A 22,481-nucleotide genomic window follows, 5' to 3' on the forward strand; every position below is an offset into this window, starting at 1 on the left:
AAATTAAGATCAAATTTAATAAGAAAATATAGAAAATAGTAAAAGTATAACATTTTAAACAAATTCTTGATAAATCCCAGGGGTTAAACATCACTGAACAGTAGTTATCCTCATATGCACAAGAATTTAAATTTGGCACAACATACTTCCATGTCCTTTGATTACTACATAAAATGTAAAAACACATTAAATTTTAGACATTCTATTAAAAAGTGTTTAAAATAAAGTTTTCCGCCATGTCACATTATACCAGGGAATAGAACAGCCGTTCTGAACTAGAATTCCGCAGAACTGTTAGGTTCCATTTGAAATTGTAGCAGTTCTGTGAGACTATGGCTGGGGGGGAAACTCATACAAGTTTGTTTGTAATTGTCTAATTGAAACTTCTTCAAATCATCTTTTAAATGATTCCATGAAAATCTGTTCCAGTTAAATATTTAGCAACGTTATGATTCACAGCTATTTTTGATTACATGACATATGCACACATCAATCGGCAATGCCAATTTAAATTTAAAATTACCATTTTATTAATTAATTGATTCCTTCTTAATGCACGAGTGCCACTACACTCAGCAAGACTTGCTTCTGAATAGTCTAGGCAGAGCTCTAGATTTTTTTCACTTAATTATAAGCATTTGCTTATACATTGTTCCTTTCATTAATAAACCCCCTATGACAGTGATGGCGAACCTATGGCATGGGTGCCACAGGTGGCACGCGGAGCCATATCTGCTGGCACGTAAGCCATTGTCCTAGCTCAACTCCAGCGTGCATGTGTGTGCCAGCCAGTTGATTTTTGGCTCACAGAGGTTCTGGGAGAGCATTTTTGGATTCCAGGTAGCCTCTGGGGGGATGATAGAGGGTGTTTCTACCCTCCCCCAACTCGAAGGAAGCCTTTGGAGCCTGGGGAGAGTGAAACATGAGGTTACTGGGCCCAGAAGAAGTTGGGAAACAGGCTGTTTCTGGCCTCCATGGGGGCAGGGGAAACTCTTTTTGCCCTCTCCCAGGCATTGAATTAAGGGTATGGGCACTAACGCATGTGCGATAGCATGCATCCACACTCTTTTGCCACCCAAGGGAGAAAAGGTTCACCATCACTGCCCTATGACATAAGACCTTTCTTAGTTTAGACACTTATTGCATGTACAGGTAGTCCTCGACTTACGACCAATTGAGCCCAAAATGTCTGTTAAGTAAAAAATTTGTTAAGTAAGTTTTGTCTGGTTTTTCCACCTTTCTTGCCACAGTTAAGTGAATCGCCGCAGTTGACATGTTAGTAACCCAGTTGTTAAGTGAATCTGGCTTTGCTTATTAGCAAATGTGATCACATGACCTTGGGGAATAGTAAATAAATATGAACCAGCGGCCAAGCATCTGAATTTTGATAAGATGATCATGGGGATGATGCAAAGATCTTAACTATGAAATATGGTAATACGTCACATTTTTCAGTGCCATTTTAACTGATCACTCAATGAACTGTTGTAAGTTGAGGACTATCTGCATTTAACCTGTTAGAAATTATTTTCTAGACTGTGCTAGTTTATTCAATATTTAATTTTAAATTTAAACATACTTCCCTAGATTTAATGTTATTGACTTCAAAACATGTAAGGGATACGCTTTGCAGGCTATAATTTTAAGAGAAATAAACTGTACATTGCACTGCAAAACTGTGAGACCAACCCCGAATTTATGTAGTTTGTAGATGCAGTAATAATGCAAAACTGGGTTGTTTTTACACTTTTAATACAGGACAATTAAAGCAAAATAATTTGAAGTTTCCTCTCAGTCCATTTCTCCTACTGATTATTCACTTCCCTCAGGAAAAAAAAATTGCTTGCCCTAATTTGTATTCAGGGCAAATATTTCTGATAGCCAGATCCAGACCCAGTTAAAACGTAGGAGGGGGCTAGTAGGAAAGCAATAGAAAGGAGTCTTATACAAGGCAGCCTTCTGCTAATGATTCACTGACAGTAGCTTCTCAGTGGGAAAGCTCTTTCCCACCATGCAGACAAAATGGGTGTCTGGAGCAAATATTTAGTGTATCTATCAAGGTCCCCAAGGGATAGGTCACAAGGACCAAGATGCTTTGCATTTCTGACTAGTCCATCAGCTCACCTTTGACCATCAATCTAGCACTCTTGACAGATGTGAAACAAGAAATACAGCAAGGTAAAATGAGAGATGGCAAGAGGGTGAGACAGTTGACACTAGTGGGTTGTTTCTTCTGGATATTCAAAAATACATAACAGATGCAAAAGCACTGTTGGAATGCAGAAGAGGAGCGTTGAGTAAAAAGAGGTGGGAATGATCAACAAGGCAAAACTTTGAGAAATGGAATTCCAGAACATGTACAGAAAATATATTCATGTGTATGACTTTACATGCTATAGATAATAATCTAAGGGAACACATCTCTAACAAACGATATACATAACCTCATCTAACCCAGGTCTGTTCTACAGTCCAGGACAAAGTGGCCAATAGGCAGTACCACTAACGGAAATGGAGAAGTTGTAATCACAACAGTTCAAAGGCTAATAGCAGCTGGGCAAACCCCAGTCTAATAACACCATTAATTAAATTATTGACAAAGCATCCTAATCACACCCACCCAAAAATTGTGTCAGAAGAGGGAAAATATTTCAATAACTGGAATAGGTAAAGTAAAGTATTAAGCTGCCTTTTTATAGTCCAAGAGTAATCCAAGAGGAAAAACTTATTTTGGAAAGGGGAAAGTGTGAATCGGGTATTACACATCAGTCACACAAGAGCAGCAAGGTAACCAAAAAGAGAAGCTACTTTCTGGTTGGTGATTCAATTGTAAGGAATGTAAATTTAGAAAAGGATATCAAGGTTTTGAAAGAGGTCAGGTGTCTGCCAGGTGCTACTGCCAGCAGAAACAAGAGGTGTATTCTTAAGATAGTCAAGAACACCAGTAAAGAATCTGATCTTGATACTATTATACATCTTGGCACAAATGATCTGTCCCCGAAAGATGTACTTTTTGTAAATGACTTGGGGTATGAACTTAGTAGTATAGGTTGTAGGATAATGATTTCAGAGGTTTTACATGTATATAAGGAACAAAAAGGGAAAGGCAGAGTTAATTTTAACAATGGTTAACGGGGTAGTTGTGCAATGGTCGGAAGAACACACAGACTCTACAAAACCTTTGGCTCTTTCCACCCGCCAGTGTAGGTAGTTCAGTCTTAAGTCACATCTATTGTTTTAATACTTTTAATACTTCTCATCAGTCAAACAGACACAAGTGAGGCAACTGAATTATCTTCCCGGTCTTTTGTCTCCTGGAATTCACAAAGTCGTATCAGAAGAATCTTTCTATTCAAGGATTCCCGGGATTCAGATTTCATATCCTGCTCTGCGCCGTTCCTTTGAAAAGCGGCCCGAGGTACCTCCTCACGGAACAGCCTTCCCAAGCCCGGGAGCTGGGACTTCCGACGACAGAGTAACTCACACCGGGAGCGCTTTAGAAACACTTCGTCGCACGAAGCCCCCCAGGAAGCCGCCGACGTAGCGCAACCCCGCCGCCCCGCCAGGCAACGAGGAAAACAAGTAGGCGCCTCCGGCTCCCAGTTGGACCATGGCGCACAGCACCGTGAGGGGCGTACTTCGGAGCCCGAGGGCGGCGTACAGAGTCCCGCCCACGGAGCCCAAATACAGGAGGGCCAGGCCGCGGCGGTCAGGCTCGCCCAGGAGGCGGCTTGGGCCCCGCAAGAAAGCAGCGGCTCCCAAGGCGAAGGTCGAGCCCAAGGACCACAGCAGCGCGAACTTCCGAAGCAGCAGGAGCGAGCCATAAAGCGCGGCCAGGCCGAAACAGAGAGCAGCCAGCAGCAGGCACAGAGCGCTCCCCACCAGTCTCTGCCAACGGGACACCCCTGTCGGCAGCCACGGCTCCGGATCCGGCTCGGCCGCCCCCGACCGCGTTCCTGTCGCGGGGAAAGGGTTCATGTGCCGCAGCCAGGCGCCCAATCCCGAGCCGGTTTCTTCCGCCTCGTCTTGAGGAGGGGCCGGAGGAACTGACAGAACCGTCGAGCCGCCGCCTTTGGACTGAGCTAAATATTCTTGCAGTTGCCGGTTCAGATCTGCCATCTTGGCGAGAAGTCTCTCAGGAACAGGCGGGAGGCGAAGACAATGGACGGTCGAGGAGGCTGCTCTGCGGTGCTTCTAGATCGGCGGGACGCAGCCGCCTTAGCAAAAGCGGCACTGCTTTAAAACAGGCAATCTGCCGCCTTGATTAGGTCTCTTTAAAAACAAAACCAGGCACCAACTTCAAACACGTGATCCTCGCTCAGGCAACTGCCTGCGCGCGCGCAACGGTTCGTCACGCGCGACTCTCCCACCTCCTCGCTGGCGCCTGAACGACAACGTTTTCTGGGCCTCCTTTGGCCTGGCAAGTCCACCTCACCCTTTCGGCCTCAAAGATATCAACTGCGCATTCGCAGAAGGCAGGCGAAACGCGGGAGGTACTTCCGCGTTCTTAAAGTCGCGGGGGAAAGACATGATTCGGTTGGCAGTTGCTAGGCAAAGGGTGGAGCTTTGAACTGTAGCCGTGATAATACCCAAGCGGTTGTGCTCCTTGTTTAAGTATGTTAGGTTACTTTACTGTGGCTCAATAGCGGGGACATTATGGCCCTAGAGTAGGGGTTCTTTATTTTCAGTTTGATCAATGCTTCATAATTTCTAAGCAATAGGACAAAAAGACCCGAAAGTCATGGGCAAAATGTGTGATCACTAGGAATTGAAATGACGTCATATCAGTAATCAAACGGACAAAAAAAGTGGTGATATTATTAGCACAGTTGTAGTGAGCATACTTTCTCTGTTCCATCAGCATTCAAAATACAGTAATCCTTTCTGGGCGATTTTCTGCTGCCCCAATAGCAAATCTTTGAATTGCTTGTCATTGATGGCTATCTTGATTGTGGCCCAACAAAAATACTTTCCTTAATCTTGGCATCAGTTATTCTTGGAAACATCTTCTATCTTGCTCATCACCTTTGCAAAAATTTTCAGAGTTCTATGTAAGGTGTGTGAAGTGAAGACAAAAATATTTGGGGTGTGTGTGTCAACAAGTGGTTCATGTACCAAATTTTTCTCTGCTGGAACCAAATTCTTTGAAAATGGTAATTTCTTTTTAATATAATGTCATTCTCTTCCATATTTCTCCCATTTACATAAGTAACAACAACAGTATTTGATATATCTGAGCTGCATTCCAAGCAGCAGAACCATTACTTTTAAATTCTCCACAATATTTCAGTTGTACTTGGTGTACTGAATGTTTTTGTGTTTCTTTCATGCATGCAGCATAGTCACCAAATACTGAACAAGTCTATACAGTGATCCCCCGTTTATTGCGTCCCCAACCATTGCGAACAGGGTACTTCGCTATTTTTCAACCCGGAAGTCAAAAATACCATCTACGCATGCGTGCCGGGCACGCATGCGTAGATGGCAGCGGCTTCCCTGGGTCTTCCCCCTCTTGCTGGCGTCAGCGAGGAGTTTCCCCACCGCCCACGCAAACTCCTCGCTGCCGCTCGCCCGCCCTTCGCCTGCCCACGCCGTTCGCTCCCCCCTCTTGCTGTCGGGAGGGCGAGAAGCCCTCCCCAGCACCCGCTCGCCCGCCCTTCGCCCTGGCGGAGAAATTCCAGCCCCCACCTGGTCCCGCCCGATCCTCCTCCCTGAGGCAGCTCGCCCTCCCATGGCCGCTTCCTCCACCCTCTATTGCAAGCCCTCGCCACCGCAGCCAACGCGCGCTGCGATCTTCAAGCCCGGCTCCTTTCGGCCCAGCATCCCGGGCCAAGCAGCTGCCTTCCGTGACTGAGCCTGGCTGGCCCGGAAGATCGTAGCGCGTGTTGGCTGCACCGGCGGCGACATTGCTGCCGGCTTGGCTTCGCTCGCCGCTGCAGCCAACGCGCGCTACGATCTTCCGGGCCAGCCAGGCTCAGTCACGGAAGGCAGCTTGAAGATCGCAGCGCGCGTTGGCTGCGGTGGCGAGGGCTTGCAATAGAGGGTGGAGGAAGCGGCCATGGGAGGGCGAGCTGCCTCAGGGAGGAGGATCGGGCGGGACCAGATCGTAGCGCGCCGGACGGGGGTCTCCCGGGCTGCCCGATGCGACGGCCGCCCAGAGCGCTTGGCCAAGGGGGCTCCACTTCAGGTGCCGGCGGAAAAGCCCGGCAGCCAAGCCGGCGTCTTGCGATCGCCGCCTGCCCGCTTCGCCCGGCTCCTGCGGGTCACTTCGGGGGCTCTTCCTCCCTCGGGGCGCAAATAAAAAACCCCCAGCCCTGGAAGTTCGCCGCGTCTGTCAACGCTTCTCTTCCCCTTCCAAGCGCCCGATCGCAGCCTGGCAAAGCCGGTGCAGACGGGGATAAAAAACACCCCCCCTAAAAAAGCCCGGGGCGCCACGCGCAACCACCTGCCTGCGTTCGCGGGGGGAAGATCCCCGCTCGCCGCCAAGGATGCCGAGGCCGCCCGGGAGAGGTCAAAGCAAGCCGGGCCCGGCGGGCGCCCTGGAGCCGCCGGCAAACAAAGGAATAAAAAAGGAGGAAGCCGAGCGCGGGGAAGAAGCGAAAGCGCCAATTTGCACAACTCGCAAAAGCGCGTGGAAAGATCACAAACACACACACACAAAAGCCGCGCGGGATCTGCACGCGGGGCTGGGAGGGAAAAAAGCGCCTCTTTGCAAAGCAGCAGCCGCCCGATCCGGGGCGCGGGACCCCAGGCTCAGTGACGGAAGGCAGCCGCTTGGGCCGAGAGGAGCCGGCCTTGATCCGCCAACGCGCGCTACGATCTTCCGGGCCAGCCAGGCTCAGCGGATCAAGGCCGGCTCCTCTCGGCCCAAGCGGCTGCCTTGATCCGCTGAGCCTGGCTCGCCCGGAAGATCGTAGCACGCGTTGGAGACAGGCTTTGAGTTTTGGCTGCGGGGCGAGGGAGTTAGGAAAGTCCTACTTCTCCCCCCGCAGCCAAAACTCAAAGCCTGTCTCCTGCTGCCCGGTTTAGCCAGGACACGAGCGGCGAAATGACTTGGAGGAATGTGAAGCTGAAACCGGCCGGTTTCATCTTCACATTCCTCCAAGTCATTTCGCCGCTCGTGTCCTGGCTAAACCGGGCAGCAGGAGACAGGCGGTGGGCTGGGAGCCGCAGGCGAAAGGAGCTCGGGCATTGTTCTCCGGACCCCGCCCGCAGCCTGGAGAGGGAAAGGGCCGCCGCGGGGCTGAGCGGGCGGGGTCCGGAGAACAATGCCTGGCGCCGCGCTCCGATGCCCGAGCTCCTTTCGCCTGCGGCTCCCAGCAGCACTTTGAATCCAGCAGCTTCTGCTGGATACGGGCGGTGGGTGGGACGAGCAACGCGGAAGCCAGGGGCTGTGGCAGCTCGCCCCCCCATCGCCCGTATCCAGCAGAAGCGGCGGGATTCAAAGGGATTCAAGGCTAACTTCTGCGCTTGGCTTGAGGACTCAGCTCGGAAGCTGCACGGGTGTTTTAAAAGGTCTCCGCCGGCATGGGGGGCTTCCTACCACCTCCCGAACCCCCAACTCGGGTTTGGGGGGGTGCTAAGAAGCCCCCCATGCCGGCGGAGACCTTTTAAAACACCCGTGCAGCTTCCGAGCTGAGTCCTCAATCTTCGGCTCCTCGCTAGCGCTGTGGGAGTAAAAACACCGTCTGCACATGCGCAGACGGTGTTTTTACTTCCGCATCGCTACTTCGCGAAAACCCGCTCGTTGCGGGGGCTCCTGGAACGGAACCCTCGCAACGAGCGGGGGATCACTGTATAGCCATTTTGTAAAAACAGATTTTTATAAAATGGTATGAGATAGGTTAAATTACAATTTATTTTCATGATTAGCAGCCAAAAATCTATAAGACATGTCCAAAAGTGTTCAGGAAGCAAAATCCAGTAGAATAAGGTTGGGTTATTATTGCAGTGACTCTTCAATATTGTATGTGCACCCCAGGCTCATTTACAACATACTCCAGTTCCAGATATCTAGCCTCATAATACAGTACAGTGATCCCTCGAGTTTCGCGATCTTGATCTTTGCGAAACGCTATATCGCGATTTTTCCACCCGATGACGTCACTCCCTTCCTTTCTCATCTTTCTTTCTCTCTCTCTTTCTCTATCTTGCTTCTTCCTCTCTCACACTCTCTTCCTCCCTCTCTCATCTCTTTCTTTCCTTCTCTCTCTTTCTCTATCTCTCCCCCTCTTGCTCTCGAGCCGCGGGCGGTACCCAGGGAAGGTTCCTTCGGCTGCCCAGCAGCTGATCTGCTCGACAGCGCAGTAGCAGCGAGGAGCCGAAGATGGGGTTTCCCCTTTGCGTGGGCAACGGGGAAACCCCATCTTCGGCTCCTCGCTGCTACTGCGCTGACGAGCAGATTAACTGCTGGGCGGCCGAAGGAACCTTCCCTGGGTCTTCAACTCCCAGAGCGGCGGACAAGCGGCGGCCGGACAAGCGGCAGACAAGCGGCGGCCGGACAAGCGGCAGACAAGCGGCGGCCAGACAAGCGGCGGGCAAGCGGCGGCCGGACAAGCGGCGGAAAAGCAGCGGGCGGACAAGCGGAAAAGCGGCGGACAAGCGGCGGGCGGAAAAGCGGCAGCCGGACAAGCGGAAAAGCGGCGGAAAAGCGGGCAGGCAGGTGGCTCCTCAGCTGCTGGGTCTTCCCAGGTGTGGAAGTAAAAACACCATCTGCGCATGCGCAGCCATGGAAAAAGGGGCGCGCATGCGCAGATGGTGTTTTTACTTCCGCACCACTACATCCCAAAAAATCGATTATCGCGAGGGGTCTTGGAACGGAACCCTCGCGATAATAGAGGGATCACTGTATATTGATTATAGATATATACTAATTCATGTACTTCTGGCAATGCACTCTTGCATCCAGGCTCCTGAAAACACAAAACCTCAGGTTTTCAAATTCCCCAAGCTCATCACTGAAAAAGAGCTAAAAATTTGTAGGATCCTTCAGTCCCCATGTGCTAGATATATATTCATTACAACTTTACCAGTAATGAAAATTATTTTTGTTTAAATATCATAATTTAATTGTATTAATACTTAAATTAATAATTTAATAAGTGTTAACAATATTATTGAATTAACTTTATATTGTTAATTTTTTTCTCATATTCTGACAAAATAGAATGCATGCATAAATCATTTTCTTTATTTTACCTTGATATGACCAATATTGACCATATTGGGGGAGTACTACTGAAGATAGCAAATCTACCCTCCCCCCTCCCCTGTACATTCTGTGCCCTCTCTCCCCACGTTTTAGTTGTAACCTGTATTTTTATTGGGCTTATAGATGTATATTTTAATGGTTGTACAGCTTTTAATGTTGTACATTGCATAGAGCCACTTCTAAGCAACATGGACTGGAAACAAATTTCATAAATATATTCTGTAATAGTGGCTGTTGGGACATAATGAACTAAAATGAGAACCACTAAACTAAAAACACAATAGCTCTACTGTTGCATAGGTAGTCCTCGACTTATGACCACAACTGAGCCCAAAATTTATGTTGCCAAATGAGACATTTTTTAGTGAATTTTGCCCCATTTTATGACGTTTCTTGCCATAGTTGTTAATTATTGCAGTTGTTGAGTTAGTCACATGATTATTACGTGAATCTGGCTCCCCCATTGACTTTGCTTGTCAAAAGGCCGCAAAAGGGGTCACATGGCCCCAGGGCGCTGCAGCCCTCATAAAGACAAATCAACTGCCAAGCATCTGAATTTTAATCATGTGACCATGGAGATTCTGGGACAGTTTTTTGAAAAATGCTCATGTCACTTTTTCGGTACCGTTGTTAACTTTGAACAGTCACTCAACAAATTGTTGTCTAGAGTCCCGTTTTGTGAGATGGGAAGCTTTACAATTTTTTTACTGGGATATTAAGAATATTCCCCCCAAAATTGTGACATACAATGGCACAAAACGAGACCTCCACTGTGGTTTTAATAGTCGTCGCTCCAATCCAGCGACCAGTTAGGTCCCACAGAGTTGGCCGCCTCCGGGTCCCGTCAACTAAACAATGTCGTCTGGCGGGACCCAGGGGAAGAGCCTTCTCTGTGGCGGCCCCGACCCTCTGGAACCAACTCCTCCCAGAGATCAGAGTTGCCCCCACCCTCCTTGCCTTTCGTAAGCTCCTTAAAACCCACCTCTGTTGTCAGGCATGGGGGAATTGAGATATTCCCTTCCCCCTAGGCTTATAAAATTTATGCTTGGTATGTCTGTATGTATGATTGGTTTCTCAAATTAGGGTTTTTAAATTTTACTTAAACTTAAATATTGGATTTGTTTATATTGTCCTATTATTGTTGTTAGTCGCCCCGAGTCTACCGAGAGGGGCGGCATACAAATCTGATAAATAAATAAAAATAAATAAATAAAATAAAATAAATCCTACCAAGCTCTTTAGAGCGTCTCCGGAGTAAGGGCAAGCAAGCCGTAGCCGTATCGTAGCTGCGATTTGCTTTCCACCCCTCGGCACTGTGAAGTCCCACCGCACAGGACCGCCGCCCTAGCGATTTCATTATTTATTATTTCATTCCCTTTCTAGGAAAAATATGTGCCGGGCCGAGGGGCGGGAGGAAGATCCGGCCGCCTGTCCTGACCTAGAGGGGCGGCCCGCCACGGCAGCCAGCACCGGGCGGAGGACAAGAGCGGGCGGTGCTGCGGGGCTGCTGCAGTCGGGACCGACCGGAGATACTCTAGCGCGCTGCTCGAGGCTCTCCCCTCACGACCCCCGCACCGAAGCTCTCTGGCCAAGAGTGCTTTGGACCCTCGGCCGCCATGACGGGCAGGTAAGAGGAGAAATACAGTCGCCTGGAAGCCCTGTGGGGCTTCACTTGCCAGGGCGGGTACCGTCGAAACGCCGAAACAGCTTCGGCTCCTTCTTCCACTGGACCGCGCACGCTCCGCCACCGCTGCCCCGGGTGGCTGAGTAGCTGATAGAAATCCCTCTTCGCGGGATTTAAAAGGGAATTGTCGGGTTTTCCACTCGTGATATTACAGGGTGGGCTGAGGGGAGTTGTGAATCGTGACTGCTAGCTGGAGAGAAAGCTGCTTTGCCCGCTGACCTCTGTACTACCGCATATTTACTGAGGGGATGAACTTTCTTTCCCTCTTCTGGCTGAAACCGCTCATTTCTCTTATATGCGATGTGATTATTTTTGCTTGAGGAAGCCTTGAAAAACCAAATGCTTGTTGTCAACAGCAGATGGCAGCCCCTGACTTTGGCTGGTGGCAGAAAAGGAACCGGGGCATCAATCCTGATGTGCACTTAGTTGGGAGACCATAGGGAAATCCAGTTTTTCAATCCTAGACTGGAAAATCAGGGGGGGGGGGTGCTGGAAAAAAGGCAATATACTGCTGCTATATTCCCTGTTAATTAAACTAGTGAAATGTCAAATACACTTACTTCTTGGGGCTGGTTTTCTCTTAAATAATCTTATGCAGGTCTTATTAGATAATAAAAATAACAACAACAACAACAACTAATAGAATAGTGAGTATAGCAAAGAGGGTGAAGGAAGGTGAAAGCTTTTATCCTGTCCTTTGACTCTTCAGTAACCAGTTTAAATCTTAGACTTTATTATTTGCCTCCTTGGACCTTTAAAATTATACATGTTTTCAATATTGAATTGATTGTATCTCATTGTAAATTTGTGCTCATTTACTATCTATAAAATAATTTAAAATAATAAAACACAGTTGAGTAGAGTGAATGCTGCGCAAATGTATGTTGGGAAGAGCAGAGCATTTAATGGCAAAACCAGTAAAAATGCAGAATTATTCAAATAGATTGTTAAAAGAATTTCTCAGGAAAAACCTGTAAACGGCATTAAAAGGTTCTGGGCAGAATTTGGTCTGATTTTAGTCTGCCGTTATTTGGAGCAACTCTGCTGTAAAGAGGTTCCAAGTTGCATAAAAATGCACAATTGAGATAGCAGTGATTGAAAACATAAATACAGGTTAAATAAAAATAGTTTTATACAATATTTCTAATTAACATTACTGTATTACTATTTCTTGGAGTGGGCTGTTTTTGAAGTCAAATTCCCCTTGTTTTATGGATTCTCTCCCCCCCCCAACTGTTTATAGATCAATTCCTTTTTATTAAATCATCCATGACACTGTTTCTAATTCCTTCTCCAATACCTTGTTTCCCTTGCAAATGTTGAAGGCTAAAGCATTTCACTTTTCAAGTGGGCAGCTGGGAAGATCTCTTGTACTGTGCTAAGATGAGCTTCCTTCCTTTTATTTGAGATAAAGGCATGCATTCTGAGGAAATCTTCTGTGTGTGTAATGCACCTGACATTTAGAGTTTTATGAAGGCAATTATATTTGCTCTTACTATTATATTATTTGCTTATTATGCTGTTATTATTATTGGAAAAATACAAATTCTGCATTTTCATTCCTATCAAAAAATACAAACAATGGGGAAATAGCAAGAATAAATCATGAGATTCTGTAATGATGTGACTCTATTAACCCAATAGTGAAATTTTAGCCTATTTTTTGTGTTTTGGAGTATAAATTCTAGCAAATTCAGAAAATAATGTTCCGAACATTTCTTACTTACATGATTTTTAAAAAATATGTGGTACAAGTGTTCATAAACTTTTTGGTATAAAATTGAGCTAAATTATAATGAAAACACATAAATACTTCCAAGCAAAACAAGTAAAGATAAAGGTTTCTCCTGTCTAGTCATATCTAAATGTAAGGAGTCATCTCCTTCTAACAACTAAGTTCATCTCCACTCTAAAACTGAAGGGGCCCAATATCATCTAAATATATTTCTGTAGTCATGTGGCAGCATAACTCTATATTGAGGCACAACGAACACTGTTATCTTCCCATCAAAGTGGTACCTATTTATCTACTCCCATTTGCATGCTTTCAAACTGCTAGGTGGGCAGAAGCTGGGGCAAGTAATGGGAGTTCACCGCAGTGGGTCTTGAACCTGCTTGAACAATTTTCATTGTTACTGATTCAGTATTTCTGACCCTGTTCTGATATAAATTATCACATCTTTTGAAACTATATCTGCCAAAACAATTATAAACCCATTATTAATGGATTATGACAGTAGGGCAGACTAGCAGAGAAGTAGCATACATGAGTCATTACAAGTCTTATCCTATGTAATAAATATAACACAATCCGGTAAACATATAATTGTTCTTACTTGGAAAAACTTGACATTTTCCTTACTTGGATTAATCTTGATCATTTAATAGATGACTGATGAGATTTAATAGATAAAGACCTTCTGACTAAGACATGTAAATACAGTACAGTATGTCTATGTCTGATAATAGCAAATTAGATAATGAACACTCATAGCATACCCAAGATCTTTCATTTCTAGGTCTGTGAAAACAATTAGTCCAGAAATGGGAGAATTTATAAGGCTACTTTGCTGAGCCTTTGGCAATAATTGCTTTAAAAGATTATTAGTAATACTGCTACCAACAATCTTAATAAAATCAATACTTATATTATGGAGATTGTTAAAAATAACTTTTTAAAATATGATAATAAATGTTAATAGAACAATAGATAAAGGAGAGAAGATTAGGGAAGACCATATCACCAAAACCATAGTTCCCTCTAAGCTGAGCAGTGAGCAATCGCTCACTTAAAAATCATCATCAACTCAGAGTTTTCCAAACCTGCCCAGAAGCCGAGAGGGAAAGAGTGAGAGGAAAGGAGAGAGAGAGGAAGAGAGGAAGAGAGAGAAACAGATAGAAAAAAGAGAGGAAGGAAAAGAGAAAGAAAAAGAATGGGAGTAAGGAAGAGAGAAAGAAAATCAAAATCTAGTTTGAAACTAGCTCAACTATTTAAGTGGCATTTTGATATTGATAGAGTTGCCCTATTATGAGCTCACTGTTATGGACACACAGTACAGTATTTTATTTTGAAATTCTCTGAGGCAAAACAGGGTGGGTTTTTTATTTGTTTGTTTGTTTGTTTGTTTGTTTATTTATTTATTTATTATTTCTGTGCCGCCCAGTCCCGAAGGGACTGCTGCTCAGACACTATACTTCCCCCCCCCCCCCCCAAAAAAAAAAATTAGAGGGAACACTGACCAAAACAATGTAAACTTCAGGGTTATGACTCAAATTTGTGTAACATGATACTTTTTCCAAAGTGGGTGTAAAGAAAGCAACAATGTGAGTCAATGACCTTCTGAGTCTAGAATTATGGACTGGAGGCAGGGAGGGGTTAGGAATGTAAGATATGTTTCTTTACTGTGCTTCTTGATATTTAATTGGAATGTGATTTTTGGAGTGAGTTTCAAAGCCACTCTGTTTCTTTCTAACATTTTTTGTTCTAGTGACAAATAAAACTTTTTAGAGCATAACTAATGCAAAACTAGTTAAGAAGTGCTGAAATTAAAGGATCTATTTTTAATATCATTGTTATTTACTGATGAAATATCTACTATTAAAAAAATCTCAGCTGTCTTTTCTGAGATGGCTACTCAATTGTATTGTTTGTAATTTATTACATTAATAATTTATTATCACATGATTTATGTGATTTTTGGTGAAGGAATTAAGGGGATTTTGAAATATGGTGTTTTAAATTAGCTAACAAGTATAATTCTGAATACATAACATTATTATTCATGGGATGGATTGAAGAGAGAAGGAAAGCAGGCAAGGAATCTGTATAGTTCTTGAGGAAAAAGTGGTACGTGAAAAGAATGGACGTCACTTCTTTTAATTAGCAAATAGAAGAACACAGGTTTTTCTGGAAGAAACTCATTTCCTGAACCTTGTGAGTTTCTACTTCAGAGTTGCTATTCGGTTATCCTCATGCAGTTTTCTTCCCAGCGGTAAGAGCCATGGCTGGCATGAGACTTCGGGGACTAACATCTTCCAAACTCTATCAACGCCGACAAGAGCGCCTGAGTGGCATAGAGCCACTATTGAATGATGAGAAAAAGAGGGAAACTGGGATATTGGGGTAGGTTATTTAGATACCTCATCAGATTAACAGCTGCTGATATATTTGGAATGTTTGCTTTGACTTACCGTACTTTGAAGTGGAAAGTAAGGAAAACCAGGTTTGCTTGAAGGAAGTGCTGTTTTGGCTCTGATAACATCAGTTCTATATAAAAACAGGAAACCTGCTATGGAAACCTTCATCGCTTGAAATCAAAATAGGTTAGTGTAACTAGCACTGCATCAAGACTTATAAGATGTCTCTTACCTTACTTGCCAACAAATAAGCAATTTATATTTTTTTTCAATCAAATTAAGTTTATAATATGCTTTGTTTAATTTTTGTGTTCAGCATTCATGATCATACTGCAAAAGAAACAGGAATTTTAATCCTTCAAACTGGGCAAAGCTTCCATATAATTTCTGTCTTTAAAATATATGAGATTCCCTTGTAAAAAAATCGATAATCTTTGGAAATTGTTTAATTTTCAAAAAATATACTGCTTTAAAAAAATTAAGGGAATACCAAAATAACATATCCTAGATCTGAATGAATGAAATATTCTCATTGAATACTTTGTTCTGTGCAAGTTGAATGTGCACAACAGCGTGTGAAATTGATTGTCAATCTGTGTTGCTTCCTAAGAGGACAGTTTGATTTCACAGACGTTTGATTTACACTTGGAATTATATTGTGTTGTTTAAGTGTACCCTTTATTTTTTTTGAGCAGTGTATATTCTTTATGCATAGTTCAGACAAGCATGTTTCATTTCTCTTTAACAGACAGTGTAATACATAGTGAGGCATTTGCAGTGAATATTTTAATTGTTTTTTTTAAACACATGTGAAATCACTATCTATCTATCCATCCATCTATTTAATTTGACTTCTATGCCACCCAATCCCAATGGGACGCATAAATGAGGTCATTAGGAATTTGGATAATGGTTGTTATCAAAATGCATACTTGTATCTATTCTTACAATTATTTCTCCTAAAGGAATGGGTTTGTCTTCCAGACAAAGTATAGTTATCAGTTTAAAATTCCAAATACTTTAAATTTGAGTTGTTTGAAACAATTCCTTTCTCTATAAACTCCCAAAATTAAGATAATCAGAGATATCTATTTTGGGTGCCTCCAGCTTACCCAGTCATGGTTTAGGAATAAACTTTTTCTATCATTGCTCATGAGTTACAGGTAAAAAGCAGTCCATCTATGTGTCAAGAGTCTATTCCCTTAAGAGGGGTTCAAGGAAGCTATAAATCCCTGCTTTCAGTCTCTTTTAATGATACTTAATAGTTTTACATTTTAATTTTAATTTGACTTTTATTTTTATTATTTTGATCTGTTTATAGTATTTTTCTTTAAATTTGATTTGGTTTGGTTTGGTTTAAATTTTGATGTAACTTTAGTCCAGAAGGATTTGATGCATTGGAACTATAGTTAATACTTATTACACTAGAATATCCTTAAAAGGAGCTCATATAACAACATTTTATGGAAATAAAATGTTGGCTGATTCCTCTCATTATACAAAGATGAAAAAATATGCTTACTAAGTATCTGTCTTCTACTTAAACTGTAGAGGAGCCTTCCCATATCTTGGATTCTGGTCATTGATCTCTTGGCATGCAATTCTGTCACATATATAGCATAAACAAACCTACTTCCTCTCATCAGAGATCGGCTTGCAGAATTCTGAACCAGTTGCAGCCTGTGAATAATCTGCAACCTCAAGGAAAGCCACAAATTAAGATGTACTTGCTAAGTCACTATTGTGAGATTATCCCAATTCTCTAAGGGTCACAACTAGGTTCTCCTTACCTAGTTACATTCAATGTAAGATAGCATACTTGTATGTAGTGATTTTCATTCTCTTAAATATTACCCAGACTCTAGAATCACCCTTGAGGTGATCTATTATTGTCCTTGCTACAGCTGTTGAAAATCCAAGCCAATCAGTACTTCCTCCAGTTGAAGGATAGGGAAGAAAGCAGTGGGAATCTCTTTAGCACCCAATTTCTCCCACACAGAGTGTCTCCATTGCATCCATCTAATCTCATGATGATGAACCTATGGTAAATATGACAGAAATGGGTGACAATTTGCTTTGTGGTTCCCATGCTCTCCTTCCTGGGTCGCCCCCTCCCTCTGGCTGGGTAGCTAGGCAAACGGGTGCCGATCAGCTGTTGAGAAAAATGGGGAGGAAATCCCCCCCCCATAACACCTGTTGCTGCTAGTCTCCCTGCTGCTTTCCGAGGAGGAGGATGGGAGGGGGGATGATCAGCTAAAGCTGGGCACACAGCTTCATTTCTGCCGGTGGAACTGCATTCCACTCCGTCCTGCCTGCTGCCCATCCTTGGGCCCAGTATTAGATTTCTTGGTACTCTCTGAGCTTAGTTATTTACCTGTAGATATTTAATTACCTATGTAGGTAATATCCCATAGGTTGTGTTTATATCCCATAGGTTTCCTGTTTATATCTACTGTACATCTGCTGCTTGTTTATATCTACATAGGTGGGAATGTAATTTTCTCTTTGACTAGAATATTGTTCTCTGCCTGATTATTTGTCTAGTACTGATCCCAATTTATATGAATGTTGACTGCTGAAGGGTTATATATAGTCTTATTTGTTTCTTAAATTGTATTGTTTATTTTGAAAGGTGTGTAAATGTGATTTAGCTTTATGTGTCTATTGATGGCTGATTTGTCTGAATGCCAAATTTCCAGGAATTCCATAGCATTTTGAGATTTGGCTTAATCTAAAAGATGCTAATAGTTTTCCAGTTGAAATTATGACTGAATCCACATGTTGTGAAATTAAGGAGGGTTTTTTTAAATCATGTCTTCTAAAAGCTACCGTAGTTTGTGAATGAGCCCTGCTGATCTTCTTCCATGCTGTCCTTGCATTGTATGTTGTACAATGATTTAAGATTTGCCTCTTTTTTATATACATGGGTTTTTATCATGGGGTTAGTTTTAGAGATTATATTTGACTTCTTTTTTATTACTTATATATTTTTGTATTGTATTTATATTATTTGTAAGCTGTCCTGAGTCCTTCGGGATTGGATTAGAAGTCGAATAAATAAATAAAATAAATAAATAGATGACTCCTGTTTTTTGCTTTTTGGGTTACTGGGTCATTTTGGTTTGCTTAAGATATTTTGAAGGGCTTTCATTGATTTGGATGTTACTGTGATACCATATGGTTTCGGGCAGTCTGTTTATTGTTGGTGCAATGTTTTTGATGTATAGGAGTGCAGCAGGTTGTGTGATTTGATATTTATTTTTAATAAAATATCAAATCTCATCACCGGCTCAAGGTTGACTCAGCCTTTCATCCTTCCGAGATGGGTAAAATGAGGACCCGGATTGTGGGGACAATATGCTGGCTCTGTTAAAAAGTGCTATTGCTGTTGCTAACATGTTGTAAGCCGCCCTGAGTCTAATTTTGTTGGAAGATGTCTAACTCCTATCTTATGTTTCATAATTCCTAATATAAGTTACAAAAGCTTGCTGCTGTTCTAATCAAAGAAATCTTTTACTATTTGACATTTTTAGCACTTTGCAAGTAGGTGGCTATGTGGGATGGATGAGAAAATGCAGAAATGCTTGTAAATGCTTGTAAGGTCAGAAGTAACAAAAGGCATAACCTCTGGCTAGATGCAGATCATGGTTTTTTCTCTCTCATGGAAATTCAAACTTCTATTCTTGTAATCCATTAGCATTTAGTTTTCCATATAGTACTTATTTGGAAATGACATTTGTTTAATGGCAAGCTCTATCTCCCATTTTTATTTATTAACACTCTTCTAGTATTTTGGCAGTCCTTGCTTTGAACAGTTAGCATAGAAGTTTAAAACATCAATAGAATATATCCATAGTGTTTCTAATACTGGTATACTGTACTTTATTCTAAAGCAGGGGTGTCAAACTCAAGGCCCATGGGCCAGATCTAGCACACAGGGTGTTTAAATATGGCCTGCAGGGCCTGCTTAGAAATAGCAAAGACTGGCCCGTGGTGCCTCTGGCAGCCAAAAAGAGATTTGGGGGGAGTGGGTGCCCATGTCCCCCTTATGGCCCATTTTCAGCCTGGATAGCTTCCTGAAGCACTATGATTGCCAAAAGTGCTGAAGGAAGCTATCTAGGCACCATTTTGGCTGACAAAGTTATTCAGATAAAGTTATTTTAGTTTAGTCTAGGTTAATATAGTCTATTCTATTTTCTATTCTATTTTTATTCTATTCCCTCTTTACCAGGGTAAAAATCTGGTCACTTTACTTCTGATTATTTTTATAATTGGCACCTCTACTTTTCTTGAATCTAAAAAAAGATATAAAATCAGTTTTTATTTTTTATTGCTGTAACTAAATTTTGTATTTAGAAGTATTTTTCATTTTTCTCTTTCTCTTCTCAGTAATATGTCAGATGCCCTTGCAAATGCTGTATGTGAACGCTGTCGATCCCGTTTTGATCCAACTGAACGTATTGTAAACAGCAATGGAGAACTGTATCATGAAAACTGCTTTGTCTGTGCTCAGTGCTTTCGTCAATTTCCAGATGGCCTCTTCTATGATGTGAGATTATTATACTTTTAATAGTTGGGAACGTAACTTAGTTTTTTTTCCCTTCCTTGACTGAGAAGCATAACCAGTGATGGGCTCCTATGGGAATGGTCAGAAATGCAGTTCCGGTAGCAAAATTTGGAGCTCAACCGCAGAGCACCCAATTTGCAATGAAAGATGTTGAAACAAAATGCATAAACCACACCCACAGTGTGGCAGTAAAAATTTTGGTAGCCCATCACTGAGCATAACTGAACATACAATTGCCTGAGTTCTAATTTCAGTGTTCCATTTCTCTTTTCTCCCCTATGTAATTTTTAATATCATCCATTCAGCAGTGTCTCACTTTCTTAGACAAATTGCTACGGTTAGAAGAGTTCAGAAGTCATTAGTACAGGTACCATGCTAACCAGATTTCTTCAGCTTAGAATCTTGGAGAAATATTGGAGTTAGAACTCAAAAAATGTCTAGTCAGTATGATTTAAGACAGTGCTAAATTATAGTTTGGAGCTATGTGTATTATCTTGAGACCCTGAACTCCTTTCATATCCCCTGGCACAAAGGTGATATTGGAAGCTCTCATTTCTGTGAGCATTAATTGAAGATCACACATCCAGGCATTAAAAAATGATTACTTTTTTCTGGGATGCATGTAAACCAATGTTATAAACCAAACATGAAAGCCTACATGTTTTAGTTAGCCATAGTTAAGAGTAATCATAGTTTATCCAAGTTTAAACATAACATTACACTGTAGTTAGTTAATATTAAGAGCCATAATAGTGAAACAGATGGAAGGAAAAAATAATGCTAAAAGAAATAGGCCCAATTATGTCTCCCTTTGTCTTTGATATTTCACTTCATTTAATAAAAATGCAAGGCAAAACAACATCAGAAGATCATGAATTATTATATCTTGTGCATTAAAAGCAAATCTCTTTATAGTCAGTAAAAAGGCATATTTAAAATCAGAGAGAATAACTAGCAAAATAAGAGTGCTATTACAAAATATATAATTAATATTACAAGTATAATAACTATTATGATTTGAAGGTGGGTTGATGTTTTGCAATGAGTTTCCCAAAAGTAAGAATCAGTGATGCAAGATCTCCCAGATATTGATGAGGGAATACTATTGCTTTGTGTCTGCACACTACAGTTCTTTGTATGGTGAATGTTTTATTAAGATATGTTTTTCTGCATATTTCTTTCAGTTTGAAGGGAGAAAATATTGTGAGCATGACTTCCAGATGCTATTTGCACCATGCTGTGGGGAATGTGGTAAGATTTCTACATAAAGGATTCAAATCTAATTTTGTCTGTTTATTAACAATGTTTGTAAACCATCTGAGATCCTGGGTGTTTTATAACTAACTTCTTAAGGAGAGGTAGTAGAGAGCAAATTAAAAACAGAAACATAGAAACATAGAATATTGACGGCAGAAAACGACCTCATGGTCCATCTAGTCTGCCCTTATACTATTTCCTGTATTTTATCTTAGGATGTATATATGTTTATCCTAGGCATGTTTAAATTCAGTTACTGTGGATTTACCAACCAGGTCTCTTAGAAATTTGTTCCAAGCATATACTACTCTTTCAGTAAAATAATATTTTCTCACGTTACTTCTAATCTTTCCCCCAATTAATCTCAGATCGTGCCCCCTTGTTCTTTTGTTCACTTTCCTATTAAAAACACTCCCGAACCTTATTTAACCCTTTAACATTAAATGTTTCGATCATGTCCCCCCTTTCCCTTCAGTCCTCCAGACCAGTGATTTTCAACCTTTTTTGAGCCGCGGCACATTTTTTACATTTACAAAACCATGGGGCACAATCTCTCTCTCTCTTCCTCCCTTTCACTCTTTTTCTCTCTCCCTCCCTCTTTCTCTCCCTTCCTCTTTTTTTCTCTCTCTCCCCATCCCTCTTTCTTTCTCTCTTCCTTCTTTCCTCTTTTTTGCTCTCTTTCTCTCTCCCTCCCTACCTCCCTCTATGTCTTTCTCTCTCCCACCTTCCCTCCCTCTCTCTCTCTCTATCTCTTTCTTTCTTTCTTTTTCTCTTGCTCTCTCTCGCTTTCTTTCTCTCTTGTTCTCTTTCTCTCTCTCTTGCTTTCTTTTTCTCTCTTGCTTTCTCTCTCTCTCTTTCTTTCTCTCGTTTTCTTTCTCTTTCTCTTGCTTTCTTTCTCTCTCTCTTGCTCTTTCTTTCTCTCTTTCTCTCTCTCTCTTTTTTTCCCTCTCTTGTTTTCTTTCTCTCTCTGAGCTTCGTGGCACACCTGACCATGTCTCGCGGCACACTAGTGTGCCACGGCACACTGGTTGAAAAACACTGCTCCAGACTATACCGATTGAGTTCATTAAGTCTCTCCTGATGAGTTTTATGCTTAAGACCTTCCACCATTTTTGTAGCCCGTCTTTGGACCCGTTCCATTTTATCAATATATTTTTGTAGGTGAGACCTCCAGAACTGAACACAGTATTCCAAATGTGGTCTCATCAGCGCTCTTTACAGCGGGATCACAATCTCCCTCTTCCTGCTTGTTATACCTCTAGCTATGCAACCAAGCATTATACTTGCTTTCCCTACCACATGACTGACTGCATTGTTCACCCATTTTGGGACTGTCAGAAATCACTATCCCTAAATCCTTTTCTTATGAAGTTTTTGCTAGCATAGAACTGCCAATACAATACTCAGATTGAGGATTCCTTTTGCCCAAGTGCATTATTTTACATTTGGAAACATTAAACTGCAGTTTCCATTGCTTTGACCACTTATCTAGTAAAGCTAAATCATTTGCCATATTACAGACGCCTCCAGGAATATCAACCCTATTGCACACTTTAGAGTCCTCAGCAAATAGGCAAACCTTCCCTACCAAACCTTCCTTTATGACATTCACAAAGATATTAAAA

The 22,481-nt window shown here is 42.4% G+C and overlaps 2 protein-coding genes across 4 annotated transcripts in view; one reads left to right on the plus strand and one right to left on the minus strand.

Annotated features, from left to right (window-relative positions):
* The window catches only part of LIMS2 (LIM zinc finger domain containing 2), a 42,885-nt gene continuing 20,404 nt past the window's right edge, over positions 1 to 22,481 (plus strand). Inside the window, exons 1-4 of one of the 3 annotated variants that reach the window (XM_070753068.1) lie at positions 1 to 5,153; positions 10,595 to 10,838; positions 19,422 to 19,581; positions 20,784 to 20,850. In XM_070753068.1, coding sequence (XP_070609169.1) covers positions 10,828 to 10,838; positions 19,422 to 19,581; positions 20,784 to 20,850 — 238 coding nt within the window. In that variant the 5' untranslated portion in view covers positions 1 to 5,153; positions 10,595 to 10,827. Of the gene's footprint in view, positions 5,154 to 8,502; positions 8,663 to 10,594; positions 10,839 to 19,421; positions 19,582 to 20,783; positions 20,851 to 22,481 lie in introns of those variants that run through there. The other 2 variants (XM_070753070.1, XM_070753069.1) reach the window with 2 other exon arrangements.
* On the minus strand, positions 1,736 to 5,166 carry SFT2D3 (SFT2 domain containing 3). Its single transcript, XM_070753071.1, has one exon. It carries the CDS (start codon positions 4,117 to 4,119, stop codon positions 3,481 to 3,483), a length of 639 nt encoding a protein of 212 aa, XP_070609172.1. The 5' UTR covers positions 4,120 to 5,166; the 3' UTR covers positions 1,736 to 3,480.

The sequence above is a fragment of the Erythrolamprus reginae genome, chromosome 5 (assembly GCF_031021105.1).
Source record: "Erythrolamprus reginae isolate rEryReg1 chromosome 5, rEryReg1.hap1, whole genome shotgun sequence".
NCBI classification, from domain to species: Eukaryota; Metazoa; Chordata; class Lepidosauria; order Squamata; family Dipsadidae; genus Erythrolamprus; species Erythrolamprus reginae.

Coding starts and splice junctions, on each gene's coding strand:
- SFT2D3 (XM_070753071.1), bottom strand. CDS start 4,119: ATGGCAGATCTGAACCGGCAACTGCAAGAATATTTAGCTCAGTCCAAA.